This window comes from Mustela erminea, chromosome 11, assembly GCF_009829155.1.
Source record: "Mustela erminea isolate mMusErm1 chromosome 11, mMusErm1.Pri, whole genome shotgun sequence".
NCBI classification, from domain to species: domain Eukaryota; kingdom Metazoa; phylum Chordata; class Mammalia; order Carnivora; family Mustelidae; genus Mustela; species Mustela erminea.
This window is the reverse complement of record NC_045624.1, coordinates 69074823-69094081: the sequence shown is the minus strand read 5'-3', so window position 1 is coordinate 69094081 and position 19259 is coordinate 69074823. Positions and strand designations below refer to the sequence as shown.

Below are 19259 nucleotides of genomic sequence, written 5' to 3'. Positions count from 1 at the left end.
CTGCTCCACGTTAAGGGCCTAAATATTTACAACTGTTAGATCTTGTTGGATAGACCCATTAATTATTATATAGTATCCTTCGTCATCTCTTATTATAGTCTTTGATTTAAAATCTAATTTGTGTGATGTAAGGATTGCCATGCCAGCTTTCCTTTGATGTCCATTAGCATGGTAAATTGTTTTCTTCCCCCTCACTTTCAATCTGGAGGTGTCTTTGGGTATAAAATGAGTCTCTTGCAGATAGCATATCAATGGGTCTTGTGTTTTTATGCAATTTGATACCCTGTGTCTTCTGATTAGGATATTCAGCCCATTTACCTTCTGGGTAACTACTGAAAAATACAAATTTAGTGCCACTGTATTCCCTATAAGGTGACTGTGTGTGTGTACTATATATTGTCTCTGTTCCTTTCTGGTCTATGTTACCTATAGGCTCTCTCTTTGCTTAGAGGACTCCTTTCAGCAGTTTTTGTAGGGCTGGTTTAGTGATTGCAAATTATTTTAGATTCTGTTTGTCCTAGAAGCTTTTTATCTCTCCTCCTATTTTCAGTGACTGCCTAGCTGGATAGTAGTATTGCATCGTACTTGCCAGGGGCCAGGCTAAGCAATCTGCTCAGGTTTGCTCTCGGGAGCTTTTGTTCCCTGAAGCCTTTCCACACAACAGTGGAGAATGAGAATGAAGATAGCGGCCTCCCAATCTCCAGCCCTGGAGGAAACGAGAACTCAGGGCCCTGCTCCTTAATGCAACCTTAGAGAAAAGCAGTCAATCACTCCTGTCTCCCTGGTCTCTGGCTGCTGTTCGTGCTCACCCAGCCTGTGACCAAGCGTTTCTATCTCTGATGCACAGCCCCATTTGGAATCTCCAAACCCAGCAGATTCCTGCAACACACTCCTGAGCCACTCCTCCCAGATGAGGAAGGAGGGTATCTTCCCGGGTCTGCCACTTGTGGGGTCCCTGCTTGATGAGTAGTGTCACGACTGAGCCACAGATCACAGTTTATGGCAACTCTGAGCTGAGAGCCCACTCCTCGGCTCCGTCTCTGCATCTAGCTTCCTGGCTCTGATCCCCGGGAGCTCTGCCACACTTAGGCACCATGGTCTTTCTGTGACACTGAGGACCTGAGACCATACTTTCCCCACAATGTTTCCATCCCCAGCTTAGCCACTAAAGTGACATCCCTCACTAGAGCAGACTTCTAAAAGTTCTACTTTTGTGCTCCACTGCTCTATCACTTGCTGGGAGTCAGCTGACTGGAGACTCCCTTCCCCGCAGTCTGTCTTCCCGTATATCACCTCAGATCCACTTCTTCACATGTCCTGTCTTCCAGAAAGTGGTTGCTTTTCCGTTCCTAGAATTGCTCCTATTCTTTTCTTTGATCTCCTGTTGAGTTTGTAGGTGTTCAGAATAGTTTGATAACTATCTGGTTGAAAATTGGAACCAGACAAAATTTAGGTCTCCTACTCCTCCACCATCTTGCTTGCCCTCCACTCAATGTAGGAAGGTTTTAAAAGGCCAGGAGTTGCTCTAGATTATAAATGATTAAAGAGACATGATAACTAAATACCTTATTTTAATTGAATTCTAGATTAAAATAGAAGAGTGGTAGAGAGAACATTATTATGAAATTAGGGAAATTTGAATGTGGACCATATATTAATATTTTATCAATGTCGAGTTTCTTAGGTGGGAGTATAGTATTGTGGTTATATAAGAGAATATTTATGTTCTTAGGAAATGCATGCTTTATGTATTTAAAGGTGAAATGCTGGGGCACCTGGGTGGCTCAGTGGGTTAAAGCCTCTGCCTTTGGCTCAGGTCATGATCCCAGGGTCCTGGGATGAAGCCCCACATCGGGCTCTCTGCTCAGCAAGGAGCCTGCTTCCCTTCCTCTCTCTCTTTCTCTGCCTTCCTCTCTGCCTACTTGTGATTTCTGTCAAATAAATAAAAATTAAAATTAAAAAAAAATCTTTAAAGGTGAAATGCTATGTCTGTAGTTTACTTTCATATGGTTCAATAAGAGAGAAGCAATGTATATGTCTCTGCAGAGAAAGACAAAAAACCTAGTACAGAAAATGTAAACAGTTGATAAAGGGTGATTGGGGTGCTCATTATAATTTTGTCATTTTTGCTCTCAGTTTGACATTTTTAAGTTTGACATTTTTCAAAATTAAAAGTTGGAGAGCAAGCCAGTTACATGAAACAATATATCATTTAAGGATGTATATCCATGTGACAAAACAATATGATAAAAGAGAAAGCAAAATATAAACGAATTTCAAAGTAGTGGTTCCCTTGGGTGAAACAAGGAATTAAAAGGAGAGGTTCATGTAGATCACTCTGTCTTGGTAATGCTCTGAATTGTGCCATGGGCTCATGAGTGCTTATTTGTTTACTGTGCTTTGTGATTATATTTGTGACACATTCTTTTGTATATATCAAATGTTCCATTAAAATGGTAAAGGAAAAAAGAGAGAGATTGAGTTGAATTAACTGAGCTTTGCAAAAGGAGGAGAAAGAAAGTTCATGACATATTATTTCTCTGAAGAAAAACCTCAACAAGGTCAGAATGGGATAGTAGGAGGAAAACACACGTGTGATTTTGTCTAAACCAGTATTTCCAAGATATATGGGATCAAGGAACCTCTTTCATAGAACACACCTTAAAGTACCATTGGTCCCAAGAGTCCTTTTGGGAAATGATGCTTGAATTTTAAATGTTAGCCTGCAGATAAAAGCAAGCTTTAGTTCACAGAGATATAAATATAAACTCTATTTGTCTGCTTAAATTAATGAAGACATTTCAGCCTTTGTTTTAGGAAGAGAATTAGCTTCTTTATTTTATTTTACCTCCACCCCAGCCCACCCTGGATTTCTAACTCTGAAAGGATTTCTATTCTTTGTATGGAACAGCTTGGTTACAAGAAGGTGTCTCCAAACCTTACTTTTTTTCTTCAATTGGACCACTTATGTCCAGTCTTCAACTGGAAACCCAAAATAACCTAGAGTCCTGGATGTGTGCTTCTGTTCAGACAGAGCTGGTACTAGTACACTGGTGAGAACAGACTAGTTGTTGCTGCAGGAACAAACCACTCTACAGTCTTACAAAATGCTTTTCTCACTTAGTGGTGCATGTAATAGGTGGGCTGGCAGGAGGCTTTGCTCTATCTCCTCAATCAGGGATGCCTGCTTGTTGGAATTTGTACTTTCTTCTAGTTTTACCATTTGAAACATTCTGCCTCTGCAGTCTCAGCATTAGGTTAAGCCAGAGACTAGAGAATTGCCCTGGGAAGTGGAAGGTGACCCACATCACATCTAAGCACATAACATTGGCCAGAACTAGTCATGTGGCTCTTTCTAACGGGCGTCGGGCCTGGGATGGGGGTCGGGGACTGAGATGGGACTCAGGAAATGCAGAGGAGCAAACCATCCCTGCCATAGATAATACTAGGACTAAACTGGAATGTGGCATTCTGGGCAGAAAGGTAATTTATTAGGCATGTTTACATATTTGTTTGCTTATTCGTAGTTGAGGTTTTATCTTTGAATTATATCATAAGTGTTAAAAATCACATAGAAACAACGTGGTATCACTTATTTTTTGGTATTCTATGCAGGTCTTTTCCCCTTCAGGTTGAATATAGTTAATTGAGATGTGGTGCATAAATTAACAAAAGTAGCTAAAGGGAGAATTGTTGACATAAAACTAATTTATACATGAATATTTATTTCTCTGTTCTGTGTTTTTTTAATGACAGCATGGAAACATTCCTTTTGAAGACAAGATTGCAGCAGTTAAAGTGGTAAGTTCATGTAATAGTAAGCTAAATGTTGTGTGAAAACTATTCATTGGTTAATTTATTTGTAGATCAGCTAATGCTTTGTGTATACTAAATTTATTTCAATGTATTTAGAGTAGATAAGAATAGCTAAAATGATTGAATAAATGGATGCACTGTTTTGTATAATAAAATGGAAAATTTGGTCTCTCAGATTTTTTTTTAATCCAGAAAAAAAAATAATTTTGTATGTTAATTTGAAACCAGTAGGTGTTCAGGATTAATACCAGTAAAAGAATATATGTGAATTTTCTGAATTTCTAGTTGCTGTGACTTCTAGGTACTGAGAATACAGTGGGGATCGAGACAAAGATGTCCTAGACCTAATAGATTTTGCAAGTCCTTATAGTTCTCTACATGCATTAAATGTGGAGTAAGGTGGTAAAAAGGAGAAAATAGGACATTAGGAATGTACAAAACAAGGAATTAAAAAGTTTCTCCCTTGAGAAAGAGATGTTTTAACTGAAGCTTCAAGGATCCGTAGGAGCAAGTCAGGCTCAGCGGAAGAGTTTTATGAGCATCGTGGACAGAACAGTACATGCAAAGTCCTGGAGAAAAAGAAGCACAAAGAGCATCCTAGGAGCTGAAGGAGAACCAAAAGGACACTTAGTGTGAGGGGGAGAGTGGCAGGAGAACAGGCAGGCAGAATGTCTTGGTAGAGGCCAGATCCTGCACCTTCTTAGCAGTTTTAAGAACTTTGGAATTTATTCTGAGGGCCATTGAAAGTCCTTGAATATTTAAGCAAGAATGTGGCAAGATCAGATTTAGATTTTGAAAAGATTACTACAGAGAGTAATTCAGAGGAAAGCAGAAGTGGATACAAAAAATGTCATGAGACCGTTGGGAAAGTGAGGGGAGTGAAGGTGTCGTGGACCTGTGATGGTGTACATCAGGTACCCTGTAAGACCCGTGCCTGTTTATTTTGAATAGAGGATATAAATTTCTTTAACTTTTTCTTTTCTCGTGTTTCTTTTTTTAGGATTTTCTGTGGCACCCAGAAGTTAATGGTTCTATGAAACAGTGTATCAAAATGTGGACTGAGGTGTGTATTTGAAAATACAGGCCTTTCTGGTTTTAAGCAACCAAATATTAAAAGCTCATGAACACACATTGTTTTGCTCCCCCTTACTCACCTGTCCCACTCTTTTGTACTTTATGTAGACTTTTTTTTTTTTAAGATTTTATTTATATATTAGAGAGAGAAAGAGAGCACAAGCAGAGGGAGCAGCAGGCAAGAAGCAGGCTCCACGCTGAGCAAGGAGCCTGATGTGGGACTAGACTCCAGGACCCTGGGATCATGACCTGAGCTGAAGGCAGATGCTTAACCAGCTGAGCCACCCAGGTGTCCCTATGCTGATTTCTTAGTAGCAACTGAATTGTGCTAGATTGATCCTGTCACTTTACTGAGAGGAGGGAGTTTTAATCCAAGCCTTCTGCTGCTACCACTCTGACCCTACAGCCATTATGCTTATGCCACACTTTCCAGACAGAATCTTCTGTTACTGCTGTAGCTCAGTTCATTCAAACCCAGGGCCTCTTCCCAGCATAACATACATTCTTTTGAGTGTTTTCCCACTTTCTTCTTGACTCATGCCCCAGTTCTTTAGGAACCTATTTTTTGTTAAACAGCCTGGTTTTTTTCCCTTTTATCATTACACTTGTGACCCAGGAGTTGAGCCTGGTGTATTTTGGCTCATAATGTTTGGAGATAAATAAGATATAAGGACAAATATGCTATTAACCTTGAAAACCCCTAATTCCTCACAAGTCCACTCTTGAATCTCCACAGTAGTCTCCATGTAGCTTTGGGGCTGTCCTCTAATTAAACCTGTATTCTTTCCCACGCATATTTGCATTCGGGATGGATAAAGCAATATTCAATTTTGTTGACCTTGTTTTGCTTAATTACTTCTGCTGCAATGGTATTTTTTTTTTTTTTTGCTTCTTTTCACATTACATGTTTAGTACGGCAGCCACTTCATACATTGAACAAGCTTTTGTAGTCAACATTTCTAACTTTGTGTCTTTGACAAAATGTGTTTAAGTTTTCAAAAAACAAAACATGCAAACAACTTCTAGAATTCAACTTTCTGATAAATTGCAGCCTCACATAATTGTATTTTGTTTTTGTTGATACATTTATTGCACAAGTATAGAATAATGTTACGTGTATATTTCAAATGATTTAAATGTGTTTTATAGCTATACTGGACCTAAAGTGTAGCCATTAAAGTGGTAGAAATTCACAGTTAAATAAACATCAGCGTGGTATAATGTATAAGTCCTGCAAAATAACAGAAGAGGTTTGTAATTTACTAACGTACAGATACATTGCGTATCCAGATTTTCAGTTCTTATAATTTGCTAAAACTAGATTTTGGAAACATTAACTTCTCTTGTAAAACTCCATGTGACTATTGGGGGAAAGGAAAGATTCAGCTTATTTAGGGAGATGGCAGTGTCTTTACCTAAGATTGATTAGCTGATTGATTTAATTTGTTTAAAGATTATGTAGGTATGCATGTATTAATACATTTATTTTGGCAGTTTTTGTAGTAAGCTGCTAGATCCTAAGAATACAGTGATCCATATTTTTATAATTTATGTAGTATTGGTAGCTTTATACTGGGTATTAGGAGTATGGCTAGAAATTAGCCTCTTGTCTCCGCCCTCAAAGAATCTAGTATTGCAGTATCTAGTAGATAGTCACTTTGTGATGAATAACAATAAGGTAATATGAAGAGTAACTACAGAATTGAGCACAAAGGACCATAAAAGCACCATGGATAGGGGCACTGAGTATGGGGGTTGGTTAGGTATAGGTGCTGGTTTAAGAAAGCTTTACAGAGAAGATAATATTTCCAGAAGAACTGTGGGGCCAGAAAGCTACACTTATTAACTAAAATAGGGTTATTGAAGCCTACAGGCATAAAAACAAAGTTAAATTTAGACAACTTTACTATGATTCAACAGATATTTATTAATCACCAGCCATTATCTAGGTACTGGGCTAAAAACTGCTGATACCTTGGTTAACATAATAGAGTTCCTTTCCTCAAAGAGCTTCCAGATGAGTGACAGATAGAGTTAATTAGGAAAGTGATGTGACAAGTACCAGGATAGGGGAAAAATAGGGTGCAGGACAATTATATAGAATAGGCACTCACTTTAAGTTTTCAAAACTGGTTTTAGGATAAAGTGCTCTTCAGGGTGAGGGTCCAGGGTCGCATGGGTGATTCAGTCTGTTAAGTGTCTGCCTTCGGTTCAGGTCGTAATCACAGGGTCCTGGGATTGTGCCTCACATCCTGCTTAGGAGGAAACTTGCTTCTCCCTCTCACTATGCCTGCCAATCCACTTGCTTATGCTCTCTCTCTCTCTCATAAATAAATAAAATCTTTAAAAAGGGGGGGGGTGAGAGTAAGGGCCTGGTGTGATAAAGGAGGGTTGTTTCATGCATAGGAAATAGTATATCCAAAGATACTGAAGATAGAGTGTAGCCTAGTCAGGGAATCTTTTTTTTTTTTTTTTTTTTTTTTTTTTTTGAGAGAGAGAGCGAGCACAAACAGGGGAGAGAGGGAGAAGCAGGCTCCCCGGTAAGCAGGGAGCCTGGCACGTGGCTCGATCCCAGGACTCTGGGATCATGACCCGAGCCAAGGCAGGGGCCCAACTGACTGAGCCACCCAGGTGCCCCACCTATTCAGGGAACCTTACCAGCAGTTTTAATCTGAATGGAGCTTGAATTCAAAGTGCTCCTTATTTATGTTTGGTTTTGGCTATTAATTTCATGTGCCTCCTCTGGGGTGAGAGTTGATAAGAAATGAGGTAAGCAGATATTAGGTCATGAATAATATCCTAAGCTCTCTTTGGTGTGGTATAGATTCACCTTATCTATCTATCAATTTTTGATTACTTTAAATACTTCGTGGTATATTTACTAAAAATAAGAATATTGGATTGAATTTTTCTTGAGGGTAATGGAGAACCTCTGAAAGATTTAAACAAGAAAATGATGGCATATAGTGGGGTAGTTGTGTGAAAAAAGCCAACAGTTTAGATTTAATACCCTAAGTGGGTGGTAGTCATTAAGTCTGAGCTACTCAGGTGGATTTGGAGAATCTGGGTACAGTGTGAGGTGATACTTGAAGTTACTTGAATGGAAGACATTGAATAGGCAGCGGTTTTAGAGACTAAAGAAGAGGGCTTATGATGGGTGATCAGAAACTTGTGAGAAGGGGCAGTAAAGGGAGTAAGAGGAAAAGCAGAAGAATAATTGTAACACACAGGGGAGGAAGGAGTTTTAAAAAGTGGACGGTCAGAAGTGTCACTTAAGGAACTAGAGGGTAGAATGAAGCTAACAGAATGTGGTAATCTATAGTTCCTTAATGGGAAGGTCAAGCCCCAAATCAGAACAGGTCCAATTAAGAAATAAATGAGAGATAAAAAAAAATTACCATAGTAAGGGCAAAATGCTCTTCCATGTAATCTGTTGGTTAAAGGTGTGAAGCGGGGGAAGGATTTGAGAAGGAGGCAGGGTTGAAGGAACAGGTTTTTGAGGATAAAGATGAGTTAGCATTTTATAGATGGGGGAATGAAAGAGACTAGAGAATGAAGACAAGATTGATGAAAGTTGGACATGGATCATTCATGGGTATAGCCCTGTGTGTAAAGAGGGGAACTATAGAAACACAGAGTAAGGAGTAGCCATGAGGAGGAATAGGGAGATATTTCTTGATTCTGTTGTCCAAGAAGATAGGCTGGTGAGGTTATAAGAATGGAGGAAAGATGGCTAGAGCACACAAGCCAGATGAATTCTGTTTTTTCTAGGAAGTTTGAGGATTAAATTTTATATTAAAAGTGAGAAGGAAAGCAAGAGGGACCTGTAGAAGGGAAATAAGATTTGGGATAACCAGTGTGAGGAATGAGAAAGGGAGTCATATAGAGCTAAAGGAAAAGTTCCACTAAAATAACAGTCTAAAGTGAAGCACACTAGACTGAAATTAAGAATATCTATGAAGGAAATTTTGTTACTGTTTCTCCACTTTCATAGTCTTCTACACCAGCATGTATTACCTTTATAAAGAGACAATACCTGTTGTTTTTATTTTATGGATGAGTCAGATTTTTTCTAATTAAATGTCTTGCTTATTTTTTAATTGTTCCTTGTGCACATGATTATAATATCAGGTCTTAGATGTTGTGGAAAGTACACTTCAGGAGTCACAAGACCTAAGTTTTGGCTTTGTCCCTACCAGGCCTCAGCAATACCCTATAAATTTTTCTAGTCTATATGCTTAATTTTATAAGATATGTGTTTCTTCTTCCCTATGTCACAAGTGGCAAGAATCTATATTAAAATGAGCTAATTTAAGATAACTTAATAAACTACTAAGTACTATATAATTGGTAGTATTAGTAATACGACAATTTGCATTTGGTGAGGATTTCTACCAAATTTCTCCCTATATGGGTTTTTTTTTTTTTTTGTACATTGTGATCTATAATAATTAGCAGTTTATTTTGTTAAATACATATTGGGTTTATTTTTCTCAAAGATGACATTTCTTGGGCGCTTGGGTGGCTCAGTGGGTTATAGCCTCTGCCTTTGGCTCAGGTCATGATCCCAGGGTCCTGGGATCGAGCCCCACATCGGGCTCTCTGCTCAGCAGGGAGCCTGCTTCCTCTCTCTCTGCCTGCTTCTCTGTGATCTCCATCTGTCAAATAAATAAATAAAATCTTTAAAAAAAATGACATTTCTTGTATCTTAATTAATGTTTAGACCATGTACCCTATAGCTTTCATGAATATTTTTTTAATTTGCTGCCATAATATTACTAGAGCTTTACTTGGTAACAGAGTTTTCTCAGAATTCAGAGTAATATTAGGCCACATTAGATTTTAGTGATGTGTTTTGTTTTTTTTTTAAGAACATCAAAGAATTAAACGTATCAGCTTCATGCCATTCTGTTAACCACATAACCATGTAAAGGCTTTAGGCATTGGATGTTGCATCTTGTTATATAACAAGAATACAGTAAGGAACTCTAGAAAATTAAAATGCATTTGGAAGAAAAAACTTAAATTTAAGGCAAAAAGTAAGTGATGTTACTTGTATTAATTCCCTTAACTGGATAGAACACTATTATAAAGATTTTCTTTCCTTAGGATTCTGTTGCAAAGCCCCATGTGATTGTAGCAGGAGCTGCCACAGTAAGTTGTTATCTATATTCTTACATAATGATTTTTGTTTCATACTTAAGGACATGCTAAGAAAAAGTTAATTTATGTTAAATAGAATTCTTGATTGTACTTATATTTCAGTTCCCATATCTATTATAATTAGTGAGGCTGATGAATTTTCATGAAAAAATCTGAGTGAACTTTGTAAACTTGGTGTTAAAAGTCAATATTATATTTTACCTGAAATTACATTCTTTTTGAATGTTATACATTGTCTAATTTTATATCACCTTTTTCTAATTGCCTTCATAGAATTCTTGAAATAATTTTACCAAACTTTAGTCTAATGTTGAATAAAAATGGGAATTTTCTTAAAATAATAATTTCTGTTACAATAGAGTAAATTACAATTTTTCTATGATAAATACCGAACTAATGCTTAATTTTTACTTCTCAGTGGTCTATCAAGATTCACAATGGTAGCAATGAAGCGCTTTCCCAATATAAAATGAACATTACCTCCATAGCACCACTTTTAGAAAAACTGGCAAAGACTAGTGATGTTTATTGGGTCTTACAAGGTAAGGAATGAGTAATGAACAAATGTCATTTTGTATATATTTTGAGGCATGGGTTTTTATTGTCTCATGTTTCAATAAGCAAAATTACTCTTTCGTGAGAATAAATCTTGAAGTAAGGTTTGTAAAATTAGAATAATTTGAGTTATTTGCTTTCCTTTTTGAACTTAAGGAACAGACAGACTAATAAATATAATAAATAAAAATAAATAATAAATAAACAAAAATATCCTCCAAGGAGCCTCCACATACAAAATGGCTATAGAATATAACAAAGAGAGTAAGTTCTCAAAGGCAAATGAGATGTTTAGCTCTGATTTCACTTCTTTCAGAGTATATTTATTATAATTGGGAAATATAGAAAAAATTATTAAGTCTGTTTCATAATATTAGACTCATTGGAAATAAATGTATTTTGGAATTGACAAAATATATTTAAATCATACCATCTAGTTTATACTTGGTAATGAAATTCTTTAAGAGAACGTTGACATTAGTTCAAGTCATTTCAGGAGTTTATTGAATGTCCATTATTTAATGCCCAGCATAATATGAAATTGCCTTTGATATTTTAGTAATTCATCTTGCTTGTCAGAAATTCTTATGATTATTTACAAATTGAATGTCAAGTTGAGTGGAACAACAAGGGTGGCAATAATCTGTTCTGCAATCTATATTATTGATAGACTCATTGTTAACCTTTCTCTTACTAAAATGAGAAGAAATTATATATGATAAGTGATAAGGACCTTGGTCCTCAATAATATTACTTCCTAATTGTGACAACAAAGCAGTGACAGGAGAAAAAAAAGATTGACTGCTACTCTTAAGTAGAGAGTCTTCCCCAATCCAGTTTTAAATTCCCATTGCCCAGTAGAACTCAGCATCCCCAAATTTTAAACTCTTAAGACACGCTAGAACATAAAAATGCTTCCTGAAAACTACGTACATAAGAGAGAAAAGGGATAAAACTTCTTTAAATTTGAAGGAGCTATTGATTGATTGAAAGCATCTGAACGTTAACAACAAAATATGAAATGCAGTCAACTAACTTGCATGATCACAATTTCTACCAAGAGGGATTTTTTAAATGTGTTTTTAAAAACATGTGTTTCATGTGCAGATCCTGTTTATGAAGATCTATTAAGTGAAAATAGGAAAATGATCACTAATGAGAAGATAGATGCCTACAATGAAGCTGCAGTCAGTATTTTGAATAGTAGCACCAGAAATTCTAAATCAAATGTTAAGATGTTTAGTGTTTCCAAATTAATTGCTCAAGAAACCATCATGGAATCATTGGATGGCTTACATCTCCCTGAATCAAGCAGAGAAACTGTAAGAATTCTTGTATCTGTCAGAAAATAGAGACTATGATAGCTAATCGGTTATAGCTATACATCACTATAATATGGTAACAAATAATTTATTTTATTGCAATCTTAATTACTTCTAGTTATTCTGTCTAAACATATATCTACACATAATTTTGCTCTCCATTACCTCGCTGAATATATTAGTGAGAGTTTTAGTAAAAAGGGGAAGTAGTTATGCAAGGGAGGAAATGAAGCTTCATTTATTGAGTGTTAGTCACTCTTAATATACCTTATCTCCTAAGAAGCTTATAAGTTCTCAGCACGCTCATGTTTAAAAACTATTACTTTATGTTCTCTTTGCCTTAAACCTTGAATTTATAAGATTAAGCTTCTATGAAGAGCACATTTTAAAAATATGTAGAATCATTTTTATTATTTCCTTATAATTCTTAAACCCTAAGTATTATCCAAGGTACATAGTAGTTACTGAACAAATCCAGATTGACGGATGGAAGGGGATTTTAGGTTAAATAAAAAAGAAAACAGCATAATTGTAAATTTTCACACAAAGTACAACAGATATTATTTAGTTATTGTTTTCTTATAAAGCAGAATCTTTCTGAGGATGACATAACCCTGAGTATTCAATAAAAGGCTATGATTCTGTTCCTGTCTTGCATAAAAATGTGTTTTTGCATATACAGCCGCTGGGTTCTCCATATATTTTAAAGGGGTTTTGTGGACCCCCTTCAACTGATTAAGAACCTTAGGTTAATGTTTGTAGGCTGGTATCTTCAAGAGTGCCAGGTATAGAACTTCCTGAAGTCACAGGGCTAAAAGAATGAGTTTTCTAAATAGTTGAGTCTTTTTGAATGCTTAGGCTTAAAAAATATAATTATTTTAAGTTCCAAAATTGCCTAACCTATAAAATTTTTATGAAACTAGATTTGACTGAACTTCAACTTGGCAGAATATTGGCAGTTTGTCTAGAAGATTTTTATTATAATGATACCATGTTGAAGATTCCATATTTTATTTAACATTAGAAATCTTAAAACATTAGCATCCTAAGTGTTCCATAAACTATAAACCAAATGAAAAGCAAATTACAAATATTGTTATCTAAGAATAAGTGATTTTTTTGGTGCCAGTAATGTTATATCTTTTTTTTACATCTAAAGACTGGGACTGTATCTTAAGTATCCTGGTATCTTCCATATTAAAATCTGCTAATTAAAATTCTTTGGACTTTGGTATCTGTCAGTATTTTTTTCACTGAAAGTCATGGCCCATTAACTGCCATGAAATGGCTGTTTCTTTTTTTTTAAAGAATAGAATAGGAAAATGTCAGTATGCATTCCAAATAGTAAGGAGAGGTATTGTTTCTTATATATGTGTTCTGGGTCACATTATAAAACGAATCTTCATTTTGGATTATAGTCCAAGAAGTTAAAAAAACCCTGAACTGGCTATGATAGCTTGAAGGAATACCATTATTAGCATGAGTGTTTGGGAAATGGTAGCAAAAAGTACAAAGGCATTTTGGTTTCAGTGCTGAAAAGTCAGTAGTATTCACAAGAGAAAATCTAATGTGAGATATATTACTGACAAGATAATAACCAAATAACTTGATTTGTTCACAGAGTGCAATGATTCTTATGAACGTGTGTTGCAATAAGATTTTGAAGCCTGTAGATGGTTCCTGTTGTCAACCTCGGCCTCCTCTTACTCTCATACAGAAGCTAGCTGCTTGTTTTTTCACTCTATCTATTATCGGATATTTAATTTTTTATATAATCCATCGTAATGCTCACCGGAAGAATAAGCCATGTACTGATTTGGAAAGTGGAGAGGAAAAGAAAAATATTATCAATACCCCTGTGTCTCCGTTAGAAATACTTTTACAGTCTTTTTGCAAACTTGGCCTGATAATGGCTTACTTCTATATGTGTGACCGTGCAAATCTATTTATGAAGGAAAACAAATTTTATACACATTCAACTTTTTTTATTCCAATTATCTACATCCTGGTTTTGGGAGTATTTTACAATGAAAATACTAAGGAGGTAAGAGTCATTTTCTTTTTAGCTAATGTTATCCTTTTTATCTCATTATAAACTCCAAATTAAATAAATAGTATCACTATTATGCCAGAATATTCTAGCATGTATATAGAAGACAAAGGGATATTGTAGTTGTACTTTGCCTGGTGGACTTTTAACAGTTGCTTTTTTGAAACAGTTCAGAAAAAGTTCAAAAACTCCCGAGAAGATTGTTGAAAAGTCGGTAAATAATGATCTGTGAAAAAGATGTCATAACTTAGGTGTTATTTTGCCTGTTTGGGGATGGAGAAAGTGGAGGTGCTCCCAATTTTATAATGGTCTGCAAACATGAGATACTGTTACGAAAAAAATGTAACTGAAAAATATAATTAGCTAATGCCTATATGCATATTTTATATTTACATATTTATACAGTCAGAAATGTACATGCACAAATTCAAATGTACATAATAATGTGGGCACTGCTTACAATATTCTGAATTTCCTATTTAGAATTACTGTAATTGCTTAGAGTATTAGTGCAACTTCTTTATAAGGCATGATTTATTTGAATTAATAAACTCTATAGTAAGAAATAACTCTCATATGAGGATGACTAATCAGTTTTTTCATCTCCAGTGAGAATATCCTTGGGAAAATAAACTATACCAATAGACCGTTTTTTCACAATAAAGTATAAGAGAACTATAAGGTCTTTTCTAGCTGAAACTCTAAGATTTTCTTAAAATTATAAAATGCCATTTTACAGCTTTACAAACTTATCTGTCATAGTATAAATGTAATCTTAATATAAAACCTTGAGTAGCAACTTAAATATTTAAACTCTCTTTTAGTTTATATTAAGTTTCAAATTTATATTTTATAAAATTTTCAAATTTCGTATTTTAAATAGTTTTATTATATCTTTTATCAAATCAAATGCCAGTCTTTAATTGTTTTTCCCCCCAAGGTTCTTTATATCCTGTAAGAAAAATTTACTTAATAATAGCTTCATAATGAATTTTAAAATAGATTTTGGTTCTTTTCCACAGACTAAAGTGTTAAATAGAGAACAAACAGATGAATGGAAAGGCTGGATGCAACTTGTGATTCTGATTTACCATATCTCTGGAGCAAGTACAGTAAGTATTTTGAATTTTCTTACAGAAGACATGGGAAATGGTAGGACTGTACTGTTTCTTTCAGGGCATCACCTGTTTTGTGTTTTATATTCTCCATTATTTAGAGACCTGTTTTATTTCCCGCCCAACCTTTATGCTTTCCCATTCTTCTCCTACCACCTGACTCTTTGAGAAGGTATAGTTTTAAGGCAATAATTTATTTGTAATACTTGGCCTTGATTTTAATTTAGTAGAAACAGCTGATAACCTAAGGGCATTATTTCATGCCACCCTGTTGGACAGCTCATTTTAACTTAGGAAGAAACTGTATAGATGCAAAGGATTCCAAATAGACAAGTTACGATCAGAAGAAATCAAGTTAAATGATTATATCTATATTCTACCCTTACTTGCATTTTAAGAAGTTTGGCCAACTGCTTTTACTCCTTTAAAGTTTAAAAACCTTAGAACCCTTTTGCCCCAGTATTCAAAGAACTCAGGTCCTGATGGACTACCATTGCACCATTGATGTGCCCTACTGTCTGAGTATCACCTCCTCCATGAGCCGGAGGACCTTTTCTTTGCTCACCGAGTGCCTTCTGTACCCGAAGAAGATCATTTTTCCTTCTCCCTAGGTGTCTTAAAAGACAGGTTTCTCATGGTCTCGGAATACCTTGGATTTGTCAGGGGTAGAAAAAATGTATTCCGAGTTGTAACATTCCAGCCACATTGCAGTTAAAATAAGCTTTTGAGGGTGAACCCTGCTATCTAATAACCACTCTTCACACAAGTTTTATAGTGACAATACCAAATTAATTTCTGTAAAATGGGTTTTGAAAATTTGAGAAACTCTTTCATAATTAGGGAACTACCAAACTGTTTTTTATTGCTTACATAAGCACACATCTGTAAATAGTATTTGAATCAATGATAGATTGAGGTAGGAGGGGGAGTGTTGTCTAGACAGAAATATTTTGAAATTTCCATAGCAGCAGTTAAGAAGGTAAATAGTATTGAGGATTTTTTCTCTAAAAATTTTTCTCTAACAGGTATCTCTAACAATTTGAAAGTAATATTATTCTTCATCGAGTCTTTTCATCATTTTCAAAAATTGTCAGTGATTTTATGGATGGTTTGTTTGAAGGGCAGAAGGTAAAAGAATGAAGTATAATTTATACTGAAATTGTATGGCTCTGATAAGTGTATTTGCGGCAGCAGTGAAATTCCTGTGACACAGCAGCTGAGGGGGACCTAGTGTGTTCACGTGGTTACAGAACATCCCAGACAGTAGAAGAGATGTGAGGCAAGGAGAGATGAGGATTGTAAGATTTAGTGTATAAGCCCAGTTCAGAATTTGCAGGATATATCTGTCAAATTCTCTTAAAAGTAAGTAGAGATGAATATTGAATCCTAGAAATATCTCTGACGTATGAATAAAGAGTAGATTAATTGGAGAGGGGAAAAAAGCTTTGTTTTAAGAAAATGCCACTTAGAGACATAATTAATTGCTGACATATTAAAGGGTGATACTCCTATTTAAAAAAATCAGATAGAAAGAATTAATGGCAGATTAAGTTCCTCAATTCAGTGATTCCAGAAAGAATTTGGATCATAAAAAGATGAAGGCAATTTGGCATTCTATTATAATCATTTGCCAAGCTAGCATTCTAATTCTAATATATCTTAGACTACATCCCAATATATCCTAAACCACAATTTTTTAAAAATTCCTGTTCTGGAAGGACATACTTTTCATTAACAGATGATTTGTTATGATTAATTAACATATTCCTGTTCTTTTATATAATAGGATTTTGTGGTTAAAAATTAGCTGTATCTACATCAGCAAAGCATTATTAGCATGGGTTACAATGTATTTTGGGGACTTGATTCTTGGATATTTGAGGGATTACCCTCATTAAAAACTCTTCTTAACTGCCACAGTTATTTTAATTAGCTAATCTTAATGTTTTTATTTTGAGTAAAATATGTCAAACTTTAGTTGTGCCATGTTTTTATACTAAAATAGAAACCATAAAAAATTACAGAGCATTATTAAAATAATCCAGATGGTCTGGCAGATTGCAATTGTTGGTATAAACATCCCTTTAAGACATAATTTATAGGAAATATGGATAAAATACTGTGATTTTAATATGGAGAGTACAGCAAGTTAGGTTTATACAGTAGAAGATTTTGTGTTCCACTGTAAGTTTTTTTCCTTTGAAAGTTTATAAGTAACTTTCATGAAGGAATCTGAATAAAAGATCTCGAGGAAAAATTTGAGGACTAGAAAAAGAATAGAATCAAAAGCTAGTCTAGCTATTCATTATAATGCCGTTGGAATTCCAAATATATTTTAATACTAAAATTTTGTTGTAATACTTGACTTGTAAAAGATACAAAGAAAAATAATTTGGATTAAAGGAGAATACAGAGGAATGACAACTAAGTGCAATGTGTGATCCTTGATTCAAGATTGCTAAAAAAAAATTTTTAAAACCATAAAGGATGCTAATGGGACAATCAGATATTTGAATGCAGATTATACAATAGATGCTGCTATATTCATATTAAATCTTGATTATGATAATGATAATATGGTCATTTAAGAAACTATTCTTTCTTCTTAAAAGATACTTGCTAAAATGTTAAAGGATAATGTCATATAGTCTACAACATTCTTTAAAATAGGTCAGCATGGTAGATGGGTGCCCATTGTACTATTCTTGCAGTTTTTCTGTTGTCTGAAAATACGTTAAAATAAAAACTTGAGAGAAGTAGTACATGAAATTTGTAATAATCCGACATTGGCAAGTACTTGGCAGATTATTGTGATGGTGTTTAATTTAAGTGACTAGCGTTTACTGTTTGTTTTAAATGTAATAACCAAGTCTCGACTCTGTAGGCCCAGCCCCAGTCCTGAAGGGATTTCAAAGCATGTTTTATGGATAGTGGTTAAAATAACTGGGAATAGTTAGCCTAGGTTGGACAGATGTCTTCAGATACTTACAGAACAATCAGATAAATGATTGACTGTGTACAAGTGGCCCTAGAGCTAGACTCTCCATTATGGAAACTCCTAGCCACATGTGGCTATTGAGTACTTGAAGTATAGCTGGTTGGAATTGAGATGTTTTGTGAACGTGAAAAGATATATCAATTAAGTATGATTCATTGCGATAAATGCATGCTAAGTTCAAAAACTTTGTGTAAACAATATGACATATCTTACTACATGCTTATTACATATTGAAAAAATATTTTTAAAATATTTCGTTAAATACATTGTATTTTTAAAATTAGTTTTATTTGATTCTTTTAGTTTTTTAAATATTCTGGTAACCATATTAAAAAGGTACTATGTGGCTCACATTTTATCTCAGTTGCATAGCACTGTCCTACAGAGCTGAAGTTGGTAGCTTTTACGCAGTTAGATTTCAGCTTTTCGTGAAAAGGAACTTTATGGTAGTAAATGATCAGCTGAAAATGGAATGGATTGCCTTGGGAATTTATATGTTTTTTACTATTAAGAAGTGTTCAAGGGGGCGCCTTCGTGGCTCAGTTGGTTAAGCATCCAACTCTTGATTTTGGTCATGATCTCAGGGTTGTAAGATCAAGCCTCGTGTAGCTAGGTTATGGAACCTGCTAATCCCTCTGCTCCATCCGTCCCTACCTTCTAAAAAAAAAAAAGAAGAAGAAGTAAAGAAAAGAAAATAGTTCAGATACTTGAAGGGAATATTTTAGAGTACTTTCAAAAATAAGGTAATAGGTTTAGATTTGATAAATTCTGTGGTTTTAAGATGACATTTGTACTTTCATCATCACTGTGATTCTAGTATGTTACTCGTTCACTGAAAAATTTCTGATTTAATGATGAGATTAAACATTTAAAAAGAACTAATGATAAAGGGCAATAAATAAAAACTATGTTTGGTATAGAGACTGTGAGTGCTTTAAGAACACCACGGAAGGAACAATGACTTTCATCTGAGAGTAAAGATAGGGAATTTTGGGGGCACCTGGATGGCTCAGTGGGTTAAAGCCTCTGCCTTGAGCTCGGGTCATGATCTCAGGGTCCTGAGATTGAGCCCCCCATCAGGCTCTCTGATCAGCGGGGAGCCTGCTTCCCCCTCTCTCTCTGCCTGCCTCTCTGCCTACTTGTGATCACTCTCTCTGTCAAATAAA

General features: G+C 35.2%; 1 protein-coding gene across 1 annotated transcript in view; it reads left to right on the top strand.

The window, feature by feature from the left end:
- Window positions 1–19259, top strand: part of CASD1 (CAS1 domain containing 1) — a 57317-nt gene that overhangs the window by 20591 nt on the left and 17467 nt on the right. The window contains exons 4-10 of the mRNA XM_032305377.1: window positions 3757–3801; window positions 4817–4879; window positions 10000–10044; window positions 10472–10595; window positions 11716–11930; window positions 13552–13974; window positions 15003–15092. Coding sequence (XP_032161268.1) covers window positions 3757–3801; window positions 4817–4879; window positions 10000–10044; window positions 10472–10595; window positions 11716–11930; window positions 13552–13974; window positions 15003–15092 — 1005 coding nt within the window. The remainder of the gene's footprint in view (window positions 1–3756; window positions 3802–4816; window positions 4880–9999; window positions 10045–10471; window positions 10596–11715; window positions 11931–13551; window positions 13975–15002; window positions 15093–19259) is intronic.